This window comes from Arvicanthis niloticus, chromosome 24, assembly GCF_011762505.2.
Source record: "Arvicanthis niloticus isolate mArvNil1 chromosome 24, mArvNil1.pat.X, whole genome shotgun sequence".
Classification (NCBI taxonomy): Eukaryota; Metazoa; Chordata; class Mammalia; order Rodentia; family Muridae; genus Arvicanthis; species Arvicanthis niloticus.
In genome coordinates, this window is record NC_133432.1 from 39,662,867 (window position 1) to 39,678,033 (window position 15,167).

General features: G+C 37.7%; 1 protein-coding gene across 1 annotated transcript in view; it reads right to left on the reverse strand.

Moving 5' to 3' along the window:
- The window catches only part of Pds5b (PDS5 cohesin associated factor B), a 135,477-nt gene that overhangs the window by 61,890 nt on the left and 58,420 nt on the right, over positions 1 to 15,167 (reverse strand). The window contains 5 exon segments of the mRNA XM_076923832.1: positions 1,318 to 1,469; positions 2,323 to 2,468; positions 4,655 to 4,749; positions 10,971 to 11,086; positions 13,608 to 13,748. Coding sequence (XP_076779947.1) covers positions 1,318 to 1,469; positions 2,323 to 2,468; positions 4,655 to 4,749; positions 10,971 to 11,086; positions 13,608 to 13,748 — 650 coding nt within the window.

Genomic DNA, 15,167 nt, shown 5'->3' on the forward strand with positions numbered 1-15,167 from the left:
ATACTAAATTTCCATATCTGTACAATAAAGCTGAAAGCACTACAGCAGGTCCCTTTCTAAAGATACAAATATTATCAAGTTAAAGCTACCAAGGACTTTTTAGGATCCCTTTGACTTCTCATCACTATGAAACCAGACCATTGTGAAACAAGACATGACTAAACTAAAAGCACAGAGGAAAAAGGCCAGGAGCTACTTCAGCTGGCTCCAGGCTCCTGTACAATACCCAGAACAGTTCTCATTCCCTGCACATCCAGACATCCAGGAACAGGACACAAAAGTGTCTTATCAAATCAGAACAGAAATCCGTGCACTGGTGCCACACACTCAAATCTAACAACTGTGATTAAATAAATAACAAAACCACAGTTCCTAAGATATATCATAACATTTTAACAGTCTATGGAAGTGATTCTCAACCTTTGGGTCAAGATCCCTTTGAGGGTCAAACAACCATATTGGATATCTTGCATATTCTTGCATAATAGTAGCAAAATTACAGTTATGAAGTAACAACAAAATAATGGGTGTTCTATGGTTGGGGTCACCACAACATAAGGAACTGCATTAAGAAAGTTGAGAACTAGCCGGGCGGTGGTGGTGCACTCCTTTAATCCCAGCACTTGGGAGGCAGAGGCAGGCGGATTTCTGAGTTCAAGGCCAGCCTGGTCTACAGAGTGAGTTCCAGGACAGCCAAGGCTATACAGAGAAACCCTGTCTCAAAAAACAAAAAAAAAAAAAAAAACAAAGAAAGAAAGTTGAGAACTACTGGTCTATGGCTTCTTTTCCCAGTGGCTTGCTATAGGCATACACTTTGGGATACACTAACAATTTGTCAACTCAGATTCCAAATGGAACTTAGGGGTCTACTGGGGGCCAACTGGCTTTTATCCATATGAGTCATCTACTTTTAGGGAGATAACATGTTTCTTAGAAATTTATAAATGTTTTAGTCTTGAGTAAGAAAGAATTTTTTAACCTAAAATTTCCAAAAGATTCATTTTCAATATGAACATCCTTTTCATGTGTTTTTCTATAAAACAAAATTTGAAATTACAACAGCTACATTCCTACCTTTAGCTATTACCCTGTAAAAAGTTAAGCACGTGAAAACAAATGAGAAAACTCTATTTATCCAAAAGTTAGCTATGTATGTTTTATCTGTAGCTTTATTGGCAAGAAAGCTATGTATCCCATTTACCCTAGACTAAAAACAAGAGGGTACTTAAAGCCATAAAGTCAATACAAAGAACGTATATAACACCCAAACCTCACCAAATCGCTGGGAGAGCATGGGAGCATGTGGTCCTGACTTACCGGTCGTCGATGCTGTTCTGATAATATATATGCAGCAGCTTGTCCTTGACCCAGGATATCTGTTTGGCAGCATCTTTACCAGCTGCTGACTGTAAAGAGTATTTCTTATAAATCTGGGCAAGTCCCATCATGGCTTCTTTACGTACTCTCCACTTAAAACAGAAACATATAAAAGTTAATTTTAAAAAATGCTACTACCAGTGGTGGTGGGACACACCTTCACTCCCAGCACTTGGGGGGCACAGGCAGATAGATCGCTTGAGTTTGAGGCCAGACTGGCCTACATAATGAGTTGTAGAACAGCTAGGGCTACACAGAGAAAACCTGCCTGGAAAAGACAAAAACAAACACAAACAAAAGTTCCCATTATGTAAATCAATATAGTAGTGGGATGGTTAATCTTTAAGGTCAATCAGACTAGATTTAGAACCGCCAAGGACTGGTGTATCTGTGAAGAATGTTTGCAGGCAGGTTTAACTGAGGGAGGCTGAGCTATTCTAACTGTGGGCAGAACCAGCCACAGCCCAGGGTCCTCACTGAGGACGAAGGTGCTGAGCACCATCGTCCAGCCCCTCAGTCACACAACCTGCTTTATCAGGCTTTATCTGCCTGCACCGAAGAGCAGAGGTTTGCAACTTTTAATTTCATTGTTTAGGAAAGAAAAGTTTTTTTTGTTGTTTTTTTTTTTTTTTCGAGACAGGGTTTCTCTGTGTAGCCCTGGCTGTCCTGGAACTCACTCTGTAGACCAGGCTGGCCTCAAAAATCCACCTGCCTCTGCCTCTCAAGTGCTGGGATTAAAGGCATGTGCCACCACTGCCCGTCCATTTTTCTGTTTTTAAAGAAACCAAAAGTCCAAAATTATCACTACAGAGATCCACCTGCTTCTCCTAGACTAGAGAGAGAATTCCAAGAGATCCAGGGGCTGGCTACACAGAGAGACTCTGTCTCAAAAATAATAAAACACACAAAGACAAAACCTGCTGGGAATTATCAACTCCTACTCACCCGTTTGTCCAATGTTCGCTCTCTCACAAAATTGAGTAAGTGATCGTTGACAAGAAGAATATCCTTTTTAGCAGCTGTTACTATAGACACAATAACATCATGTCTAATAGCTTCCTCGGGGTCGTGTGACCTTACTTTAAGATACTCTGAAAGGTAAGATCTTCTGATTAAAATGGAAACTTTAATAAGAATCATCATATTGCTTTAAAAAATTGGAAAGACCTTTGCAAATCAACAGAGCAAAAGCTAACCCTAAGTAGAATGTTTAATATTTCAAGAAAATTAAGAGCAAGGGAAGGAAAGAAGCCAGGAGTGGGGCTGGCCCTTCCTTCACAATCTAAATGTCATGTGCAACTGAAAAGTGAAGTCTGCACGCCCAGGGAGAGAAGTTGTTTCTAACACATTAGGCTAATCATACCCATGAAAAGGTGTGTCATTGTTAAGCATGTCAGGATCATTTTCCTTACAAAAGACTAAAATAACCAACTCATCTGGTATTACTGGGAAATAATGAAGTATTACCATTTCTATCATATATTTATAGAAGCCCTGAATATGGTTGCTGAAGGAGTAAAACTAAGACCCTGACTGAAGAGACCCTGTTTTCTGTGACCCAACTAGCTGAAGCAGAGGAATCTTAAGTAAGAGCCTCCTAGGGGATGGGAATTCCTCAGGGAGACCAAGGGAATCAACCATCAACCAAAGAACATAATGGGCCGGACCTAGGCCTCCCTGTTCATATGCAGCAGATGTGCAGCTTGGTCTTCATGTGGGTCCGGAACAACTGGAGGTTGGGGGTGGGGCACTATCCCCAAAGCTATTGCCTGTCCATGGGATATGTTCTACCTGGATTGCCTTGTCTGGCCTCAATAAGAGAGGAAGAGCCTAGCCCCTTGGAGACACCCTCTCAGGAGAGGGGATGAGGTGTGAGGGGAAGGATTGGGAGGGGGAGGGGGAGTGAGCAGGATGTAAAGAGAATTTAAAACAAAAGAACCATCTAGAAAACAACTCATCACAGTGAAGCGAATCACAGAAGCTATAAACCAATTCTTTACAGTTAGCATTTTTCAAATGGCTTTTTGTTTACTGCACATGCGTACACATGCACCCACACATTATGAGCACGTGGCTTTGAATAACTAAAATTTCTGAAGAAACAATCTAATAACAAAAAATATAAAAGTTTCAAATAAAAGATGAAAAAAGTTATTGCTAATGTTTTTAAAGAGGTAAAACTAGATTGAGAAAATACTGCATTGATAATATTATAATAACATATTATACTACAAATATTATATTCATATAGATTACATTGTATAATGTATAATAAATAGTATAAATTATATTATGAATATAACATAAAATACTGTATTATGAATATACTACTAATAATAGAAGAATATCCAGAAGGAGGGAGGAGGATGGGAGAGCAAGAAGTGAGAAAAAAATAGACACAGACACAACACAACAAACACAGACATATGAAAGAGAGAGACAGACAGACACAGAAAGGGAAGCTAGATAAATAACTTCAAATGCAAAAAAATAGGCTGGCAAGAAAAAAAATGAGAACAAAGAAAATCTACAGGACACAAGGGAAAGAAATGGGCACTGCAAAGAAAAAACGCATAATAAAGACTGAAGTTCAAACCAATCAAAGTCCACACAATTCCAATGATATGCTTTACACTGGACAAAATGACAATCGGCTACACAGGAAGACAAATATGAAATGGCTATAAAAATCATGAAAACTATGCAGACCACTGATAACTGTGTTCTGTGGAACCACTAAAGAAAACAGCCTGTGAGGGGTCTGACTGTAATTACCTTTTCTTTGCTTTTTAATTTCATAAGACAGCAAATGCTAACATTTGTGCAGAAAATATACATGGCTGTTATATTAACCTTCATTTTATGAACTATTTCATAATTTAAAAAATAAACAGGTATATGATATTCTCATTACTTCAAAAATTGGAAGTGAAAAGCTTATGACAGATTTTAAGTTCTCCATTAATTATGGTTAACTTTGTTTACAGTTAAATGACTTTCATTAAGTTCATAAAGTGTCAGAGCATTAGTGCTAATCTTCAAAATCAAGACCCATTCCAACTCAAATATGTGAAAATGTGCACAGTAGTGCCTAAAAGAACTACCTTAGTTCGTGACATTACTTGTAAAACACTGTTTCCAGTATGCACAGGAACTACACATTAAAAATCCTAGTTTCAAAAGTAAGTTCCATAATAATGAGTAAGGACAGCTATCAGAAATGCCCAAAAGAAAGTGTTTCCCCCACTCAAGAGCATACAGAAATATGTGCTATTACCTGTTAAATCCTTTGCTAAATCAGGATGGTTCATGAGGCAGTGGCTGGCAAATTTCACACATTCCAGGCGTATTGGTACATGGATATCATTAAACCTAATAAAAATATAAAAAAAGAGTCCTCTTTAAAACAACCAAAATAGATTAATTTAATCTATACTCCATTTGTACTTACTTCTCTTATTAATAAATATGTATAAGAAATGTCTGAGAAACATACATATATGAAAAAATCCAAGTGGGGCCTGGGAAGATGATGGGATTAGTAAAGGCCTGGCAAAGGACTGAGTGCGGTGGCACATACTAATGACCCGTGTCAAATGGAAGCACCTGTCCAGCCAGCCCAGTCCAACCCCCAAGCTCAGTACTGCTGAGGAGAGATGTTAGCCTCTGTAAGATGACACCCTAGTAAACATCTGGCCTCCGTGAGCACAAGAACAAACCCACGGGTATACTCACATGCACGCAGATACACAGATGCATGAAAGAAAATTCATAGTGGGACAAGACCATTTTAATAATTGTGGGACATATTACCACAGAAACTAGGATCACCTTTATTTAGGTTCTCTTTGGACTGTGAAATTCTGAGGAGTCTGTGTTTTCCATTGGACTAATAATGACAAATGTGTAGGGTCAGTTCTGATGCTAAGATCTTGTTTCCAATTGGTTCTTCATCTATTAGTAAAGAAGCTATGGGCCAATTGCTGGGCAGAAGGACTAGGCAGGACTTCCAGGTCCTGGGTGGTAGGCTGAGCGCAGCAAGGAGAGGAGAGACATAGTTAACCAGGCTTCAGAGAGAGACAAACTAAGCAGCCACGTGAGATCTTAGGAGAAGCAGCGGCCTTGGCAGTGGGAAGTTAGAAATGTTTAGCAGGGACTAGATATAACTGAGCAGCTAAAGTTTAGGGCAAGTGGAAAGGTGTGGTAATGAGAATACTGATAAGGGCATGCTTTTCCAGGTGGGAGACAGCAGCACCCAGCAATTGTGTCAGAAGGCAAGTTGAAAATGAGCAACCTAGTGTGTGTCTTTTATCCACGGATTCAAGGGAAGCTAGGTGGTGGGTGGTAGTGCGTGCGACCCATTCCTGCAGTTTAGACAGGGTAGCAAAAGCTGCATGCAACACAAATGTTTTCTCATAAATACTGTATTTCAAATATGTTTGTTCAGTAAGTATGTAAGCATGTCTGTGTTATATATTTTACAAATATATATACACACACACACATATATATGCACATGTTTATATTTTAGAGAAACATTTAAATTTCACATCATCTCTGAAAAGAAATTTCCTTGAAATGTTTTTTGTTAATTCTAGAACATAAACATATGGCAAACCTTTTACTACATTAGTTTATATCCTATGATTCTAAATTGTATCCAAAAATTGTCCTTATCCACTTAACCATCATAATTATCTCATTTCCAACTAAAAACAAGGCCATCTTTATACTCTATCCTCAATTTATTTATCTATATAAAAGCTAAGCCTACATATGAGTATACAGTCACACAGTGCTTTCCTGCATCTTAGGTATTTCTCATCTTTTTATTTTGATGTCAATTAGCAGGTACCTTTTACTCCTACACTTGAGAAATTGGTAGTCAGAGTTTGATACATGACAGCTTTGGGCACTGGGATTCAAATTCTTAGCAAGATTATCTGATAACACTGTATTCCTTCATTAGCATGCACATAACATCTAACTGTCCCTTAATTATTAACGTTCAAAATCTATACACAGCAGCTCAAAGAATGCATATTAGTGACTTTTAGATTTTGCTTAGGTGTCAGTAACATTAACGTAAAGGGTTTCCAGTCATTAAGTCTGGGTCTTCTGTAAAATCAAAAGATTCAAGTATTTATATTACTTAACACCAAAAGAAACAACAGCTAGTCTGGCTAGATAGATCAGCAGGTAAAAACACCTGAAAATCTGATGGCCTAAATTCAATCCCTGGAATCCAGGAAAGCATAAAGATGAAGCTCAGAAGCAACACAACTGCCACGCATGCACAACACCCTGGTTCGATCCTCATTAACCACAGCACCCCTCAAAGTGTTTTTAAAGAAACACATGTCTTCAAAATTAGCAGTAGCACATTACTTAAGATGCTCTTATCGCCGGGCGGTGGTGGCGCACGCCTTTAATCCCAGCACTTGGGAGGCAGAGGCAGGTGGATTTCTGAGTTCGAGGCCAGCCTGGTCTACAGAGTGAGTTCCAGGACAGCCAGGGCTATACAGAGAAACCCTGTCTCGAAAAGCCAAAAAAAAAAAAGATGCTCTTATTATGAAAAAAATATTTGCTCCATGAAGTACAACACTCTCTTAAGGCCCCTGTAAGGATTGTTTGGAATCCAGGTCTCTAAGATTGCAACATTCATCATTTCTCAAATAAGCATATAACTTATGATCATTATTTTAAAAATGCATCTGTTAAAATATTTTTAGCTCCCCATGTTTGGTGAGGGATTTTGCTTTTGTGATTTCAGTTGTCTGAGACAGGGTCTCTCACTATGTAGACTTGGCTGAGCTGGAACTCACTATGTAGACCAGGCTGCTATCAAAGAGATCTGCCAGGCTCCCTACCACAGGGATTAAAGATGTGCATCACCACAACAAATTTAGAGGACTCTGGTTTTTCCTATTGTAGTGGTGAGAATCAAGACCTGGTCCTTATACATGCTAGGTTACAGTTCTACCATGGACCTCCATTCCCAGCGTAAATTAAGTGATTTTTAATACTGTGAGAGGTTTTATGTTATTAAATTAAAAGTAGGAGCTATAGTGGAATAGAAAGGTGACATATGCTTACAATAGATTTTCTGAGCAAGTATTTTAATTGGATTGCTTGGCTAATCTAATTCCTAATTTGAAAGTATAGCAAGTACCTACACAACTATTTCAGTGTACACAGACACACAACACACACAACACATACACAACACACAACATACACACACACAGAGCATCCATTTCTGATTCTACCTGCTAGTAATTCAATGCCATCTTCAAGATGCACTCCCACATACAATTCTTTAACGAAGTAAAATGAACTTGAAACTGAATTATATTAGCTTAAACTGCTTAAATATTTTATCTTATTGTCTTAAAAAAAAAAATCTAGAAACCAAAAACAAAATGTTTGCACTGACTAAAATCAAAGCTACAAATTCTGATTGGAAATTTAAAACTCAACAAATAAATAAAAAGGCATATACCACCCCCCCCCATACACACACACAAAATTAGAAAAATTAGACTATCTGGGCATGGTATTATTCATCTCTAAAGTCAGCACTCCCCAGGTAGAGGCAAACTGATCTCTAATTTTGAGACTAGCCTGGTCTACATAGTGAGACCCTGTTCTCCAAAAGAAAAGAAAAAAAAAATTACACAATTTCATCAAAAGGGGTGAGAGGAATAATAGCAATGCAAATATTGAAACACAAAATGAAACCCAAGTCTTAAATCTTATTTCTTTGTTAACGACTTGACTGCTTTTTGTTCTGAGCATAATTTGAAGGAATAAAATAATCCCTCATACTGGGACCCACAAAGACCCAGGAAGTCACTCCTGGCCCGGAGCACTGAGCAGATTTTGGGCCCTAGCTCTTACCCCAGTACTAACACCCACCCCACACAGTTCTGATACAACCAAGATAATAGGAAAGACAGGCTCCAGTCAGAGACAAGGCAGGTAGCACTAAGGAGATACAGATGGCAAAAGGCAAGCACAAGAACATAAGCGTCAGCAACCCAGGGTACTTGGCATCATTACAACCTAGTTCTCCCACACAAGAAAGTCCTGAATTCCCCATATTACTAGGAAAGCAAGATTCAGATTTAAAATCACTTTTAATGATGATGATAGAGGACTTTAAGAAGGACATAAATAACACTCTCAAAGAATTTGAGGAGAACACAGGTAAACAGGTAGAATCCCTTAAAGTGGAAACACAAAAATCTCTTAAAGAATTACAAGAGAACACAACCAAACAGGTGAAGGAATTGAACAAAACCATCCAGGACATAAAAATGGAAGTAGAAACAATAAAGAAATCACAAAGGGAGACTACCCTGGAGATAGAAAACCTAGGATAGAAATCAGGAGTCATAGACACAAGCATCACCAGCAGAATACAAGAGATAGAAGAGAGAATCTCATGTGCAGAAGATACCATAGAAAATATTGACACAACTGTCAAAGAAAACACAAAATGCAAAAAGTTCTTAACCCAAAACATCCAGGAAATCCAGGACACAATGAGGAGACCAAACCTAAGGATAATAGGTATATATGAGAGTAAAGATTCCCAACTTAAAGGGCCAATAAATATCTTCAACAAAATTATAGAAGAAAACTTCCCTAATCTAAAGAACGAGATGCCCATAAACATACAAGAAGCCTATAGAACACCAAATAGACTAGACCAGAAAAGAAATACCTCCAGTCACATAATAATCAAAACACCAAGTGCACAAAACAAAGAAAGAATAGTCGACTGATTATATCTGCCAAGACAGTAATTAGCCTTTAATAATTCTGCATCACTAGGTCTGTCAGATGATCCTGGGCCAGAAGGCTGAAGATCGGATACTCCAACGTTTTGTAGGGACTGTCCAGGTGTTCAGCGGTCTCTATAATTTGACTTAAGTTTTAGAAGCTATGCTTTGCGCTTCCCATAATTTCAGTTAACTCAGTCATTCTGGATTTCTGACGGGGTTGAAAACTTATAGTCTCATAGCCAATCCTGGCTATTTACTTTGAGAGAAAAGATTTGAGAGGATGGTTTTCAGTTGACATTCATTCTAAAGCCAAGAAAAAAAAGCCAGTTCAGAACTAAGTCTTTTAGTTAGGAGAGATGACAGAGGTTCTGCTTAGTCAACAAAATGATGGACTGGGTATTAGGTCTATCTTGCACCTTACTGACACAAATTGGTATAGTTATGCTCTAATTGTATTTTAAGAGAAAAGTTTTATTTTAACAGGAAGGGTGATATGTAGGGGGAGCTAAGGTGGGAGTAGTAAGGAGAGGAAGAGGAGGAGGAGAGGAGGAGCTAGGTGACAAGAGGGAGGGGGAACATGGAGGTGGATGTTCAGGTGTCTCCGCCAGTCATAGTTGATATATCTAGGTTGGGTATTGGGTTACATTTCTAATTGTATGGGCATCTTGTTATTGAGCATTACCAAACTTACAAAGCCTTTGATTAACATTAAAAAAATAGTATAAAAGCAAAAAGGAGAAGCAGGAATGGGATAGGGGTTTTCTAGGGAGGGGAAATGGGGAAACGGGATGGCATCTGAAATTAAATAAAATATCCAATAAAGAAAAAAAATTTAAAAAAAAAAAGGAAAAAAAATAGTCCCTCATCAGGGTCAAAGTAGTTTCAGCTGGGATATCTACAGTGCTTTAGTATTTAGGATAAGGTCAAAGAGCTTTTTAGTAAAAGTAATGAACCTTTCCCATGGACAAGCAAAAAATATAAGTATTTCAGGAGCTTCATGGGCCACTATAAGCACACAAAGAACTAAAACTATCCTCCTCTAAGAAATACAAAGGCTGTATTTGATGCTACATACTTATAACCCAGGCAGGAGAATCAGCAAAGTCTCTGGAGAGGAGGGAAGGGAGGGGACAGCTATGGCATGGTCCACCAGACTCCTGTAGAAAGAGATTTGCCTGCCTCTGCTCAGGAGTGCTTGAATTAAAGATGAGCACCCCACGTTCAGCTGTCATCTGTTGTTAATTTCATTAGTATCCTTCCCCATCCAATGCCTCCAAATAATCCAATTAGATAATAGCTTTAGGAGGAGAAACTATGTATCGATTCAAGTTGTACTTTCAGTTATAATTTTTGCTTTGATTATTATCTTATAGATGTGACAAGCCTTTAAAATGCATCACTTTTCAAAATTCACCAAAGACAAAATGAAATGAAAAGATAAGCAAAAAATTTAAATATAGCTATTCATTATCAACATTTAAAACTACAAAACAAAAAATCTTTTAAATTTATTTATTTATTTTTAAATCAGGGTTTCATGTAGTCTAAACTGTTGCCAAAACCTTAAACTTCTGATCCTCCTGCCTCAGTACACTTGGTTTCTGTGGCTCTGGGACCCTCGGCACACTAAGTAAGCACTCTACCAAGGCAGTTATATCCCCAGCCTAAAAACCCTTCATTCTTAGGATTTTTGATAACATAGCTTAAATGTGTAACACATTTTTAAAAAAATAGGACCACATTTTAAAAACTAGAAACAGATATAAACACACATTTCTTACAAACAGAAAAACCAAAATGTACCTGCCCAAGTAGCACTGCCAGAGTGGTTTGTTTTGAGAAGCCAATTCTGAATCCTTTGCCCCAAACATTTTTGCCAGTAGTTTAACAACCTGGAGGCGTTCTTCATTATCATTGCTCTAGAAAAAAAAAAAAAAAAAAAGACAAAAAAACGAAACCACACACATTTTCTTTAAACTTCAAAGTAAACACTCAGAACATGATCTATTTCTAGGATTTCCTGGACCTTTCTGAATCCAGAATGGTAAAGTGTAACAAAACTTTTCACAAGATGGAATGTTACAATAAATACTTGAAACATCTCAAGTTATGTAGTACTGTGATGTGAAAATGTCTTGAGGTTCCCAGCAAATATTAAAAGGCCCTCCTAAAATTCTGGTTAATTTCTTCTCAGAGTGTATTTAAAAACCTACTAAAGATTCTTGAAAAGATATGGTTTTTTTAAGTTCAGACACTGAAAGAAGTGAGACCTACAGTAAATAGAGAATTCTGTATTCACACTTTAGTTCCTTGTAGAAATAAATAAAAGCTGGTCCCCAGAAGGAGGGAGTTTATATAAAAACATCAAATTCCTAAAGCTCAACGATGTGATGAAGCACTGAGTGAGCATGCAGCAAGCACATTTCTGCTTTCTTCACTGTTGACAGGCACCCAGAAGATGAAAGCGCACTTTTAGTATTGACTTTCTTACCACCAAATGACACAGTAGTTAAATGAACAACCAATTCAAATGCTAGACTTCCACACAGAGTGCAGCAATCAGGCCTATCAAACAGAACCAAGTTCAAGGTGCTACGAATGTCACTATACAGATACTTCTTAAATCTTAAAGTTGTGCCTCAGGAGTCTCCAAAATATAACCTAACTCTCCTTAGAAAGCAACTTGTTTCTTTGCGCCACAAATGAAAATTATGATGAGAGCCTAATGACTTATTCTTTGTACCTCCTAAATGTGCTATGTGTGCTTCATGAGGCTACCTAGCTCCTCCTTAGATCTATGTGCTTCTTCCTACGGCTTCCTTTGAATACTGTCTGCATCCCATCTGATTCTTACTGCATCTAATCTGTAGTGGGCTGGACTGATGCTGCTTGTATTCTAATGTTAATGTGAGCCCAAGTGAACCTTTCCCCATGTTAACTGGTCAATAAAAGACTAGAGTCTGTGACTGAGCAGGGAAGGGGGTGGGACTGGAAGCTCCATAGGGGATGGCAGGTAGAGAGGGAAGAGAGGAAGAAGAGGGAGGTGGAAGAAGCTGCCTTGGACCAGAACCTTGTGGCCAGGAGAAACAGCAAGTAACAAGGGACCTTATAGCTGAGGAGCTGTCATATAGTCCTAGATCTGCCCAATCTAGGCATATGGCTTACAATTAAAGTTTCTGGATTGTCTTTTGTAAGGGCTTATGAGAATTGTAAAATCCAGCAACACTAGTCTCTTAAGAGAGCTTAGTTTTTCCCTCTTCCTCCCATACTACACATTAAGTTGGCTGAAAGCAGAGATAATAGTTTACTTATTTTTATATTCCTCATAGTGTTTAAGAAAATGCAATTAGGATTTACTAGAGAAAAACAAATTAACAAGTAATTAGAAATGTTGATTTGTCAGCAGAGCAGTAGGAGCGCGCACGTGCGGTCCTCTAGTCTTAGCACTCTGGAAGCAGAGGCCGGCAGATCTCCATGAGTTTGAGGCCAGCCTGGTCTACAGAGTGAGTTCTAGGACAGCCAGGGCTACAAAGAGAAATCTTGTCTTGAAAAACAAAAGGGACAGAGGGAGGGAGGAAGAGAGGGAGGAAGGGGAGGGAAGGAGGAGAAATGTCTTGCCTCACCAAAATTACTAACCATAAGTGAAAGAAGATAGGAAGGCCAATTAATCAAAGGGCTCACTGAAGAAATACATAAAAAAAAAAAAAAAAAAGTACTCTACTAAAATAAGAACAAGTTACCCACTATTTAGTATGCTAGCAATATAAACTACTTGTTTTATTTTGTTTTTGTAAAGTGATAGAAAAGCTTTTTTAGAAATAAGAAAATGATACAAGAAAATCATCTAGTAACTTTTCTGGATTATTTACTGGAATTCATCAAAAACTAGTAATTATAACTAGCTGACTTTAATCTTATAATGATTTGGGAAAGAAACTATACTTCCCAATTCTTTAAATGAAACTCAATTTATAGGATCATTTAATGTCAGAGGAATAGAGACATACTAAAAAAAATTAACAGATTTGTCACTACTGAAAGGAAACTTAGAAAAAAGAAAATCATGCCATAGTATAAATTAGAGTTCTAAGCTATTTTTAATGCCCAAGTAAGAAGTCACAGAGACTGCTAGAAACTGTGCTTTGAAAACAGAAGCTAAATGCTTATCTCTAAAGTTAACCTCACCCCAAGTACTGTCCTGGAAAACATGTAGAGGATGACACGGTTCTGCTGATCATTTTTAAGTGGAATTTACTGACAAGATGTCTACCTTTACCTTGGTAGGTATCACACCAAGCAATAGAGATCCAAAGACAGGCAACAATGACAACATTCTTTCTCATGTTGGATTCAGTTAACCAATTTTAAGAATTAAAAATCAACAAGCAATGCTCTTTGTTGAATTTGTTGACACAGTCATAATATTTTTACAACAGTTACCTTTAATTTAAACTCAAGCTGGGGCAGAACAGAAAGCAGCAAATGGCTGTCAATGTTGTAGAGTTCCAAGATCAAATCAAAGACATGCTCAGACAAATCACTGATTGATGTTTTCCCAAGCATCAGAACCTGGTTAAAAAACTGTTAAGAAGATAATCTGTCATTAAAAGAAATGCCACAGATAAACTGTCTCAACTTTTGATTATTATTTAATTAAAAATGTTCTTATTATAAATTAAGTCAAACAAGCAACACAGAAACATATTCCATTTGGGAAACCCATCACCTAAAACATGGAATTCACTTTGCAGACAATGACACAGATAATCCATATTGATTCATCACTGATTAACATAAGTAAATACCCTTACCGTCCAAATGTTTTATTCCTCTACTGAAATACACAACTATATTCTGACTGATATTCTGGTGTCGACTCAAATTCCAAAATATTACTTCTGGGGTCAAAGAAGTTTTCAGAAAACACTTTGAATCCACAGTGGTAGTGAAGATATTAGTGTCTATGGGGGAAAGCACCATGCAAACGCAAACAAGAGGTAAGCTCCTCCTTGCTGTCTGGAAATAGGGTGCCCTTCCTCTCCTGACATTGGACATCAGAACTCCAGGTTCTCCAGGGTCTGGGTACAAAGATCTGCATAAGCAACCACCATTCATGTTCTCGGGCGGGCCTTTGACTTTGGACTGAGAGTTAATCAATCAGCTTCCCTGATTCTCCAGCTTGAAGTCTATCATGGGACTATGTCGGCCTCTGTAACTGCACGAGCCAATTCATGTAAATTTCCTCATAAAAATGAATGCATACATATATACACACATACATACTTATATGTTAACAGTTCTTAAGAACCTTAAGATAATGATTTAATCACCTCATTAGATAAATTTCTTAGTAACAAGAGATCACATCTTATTTACATTAACATAAAAGAAATTACAGCATTTAAAGTAGCTTTCTTATACCTTCGGGGTATTGCTTAACTCTACTTTTGAATTGCACAACTTTATATTTTTAATATAAAATGTCTTTCTAATGCTTTTCATCTTCCTTTGTACTATGATAAACAATGTGTACATTTACAAAGTTTGCAACATTAATTAAAATCCAACCAAAAGTTGGCAGTGGCTTTTAATTTCCAAACCAGACCATTCATCATGTTACAACCCAAATAAATAAAGATACCAGGAAAATGACCAAGTTCTTCTCTATTTAAAATCTTTCAAAAATGAATCCAGGTATGGTGGTGCATGTCTTTAGCCCTAATACTTCAGAGATGGTAGCAGAGGAAGGTAGATCTCCATGAGTTCAAGGCCAGCCTGGTCCACCAAGAAATACACAGAGTAAAGCTCTGTCTCAAAAACTTTAAAATAAAGTTTGAAAATTTTCTTTAAATGCATAAAATTAGCCCAAAGTATATACCACACATTCTTAGCAGTTTCCTATGTCTCCTCAGATATAGATTAAAGGATTCATACCAGGTGCTCTGACTGCCTCTGAAGGTTAACACATGTAATTTGCTTCTACTGTATTCTAAAGGTGCA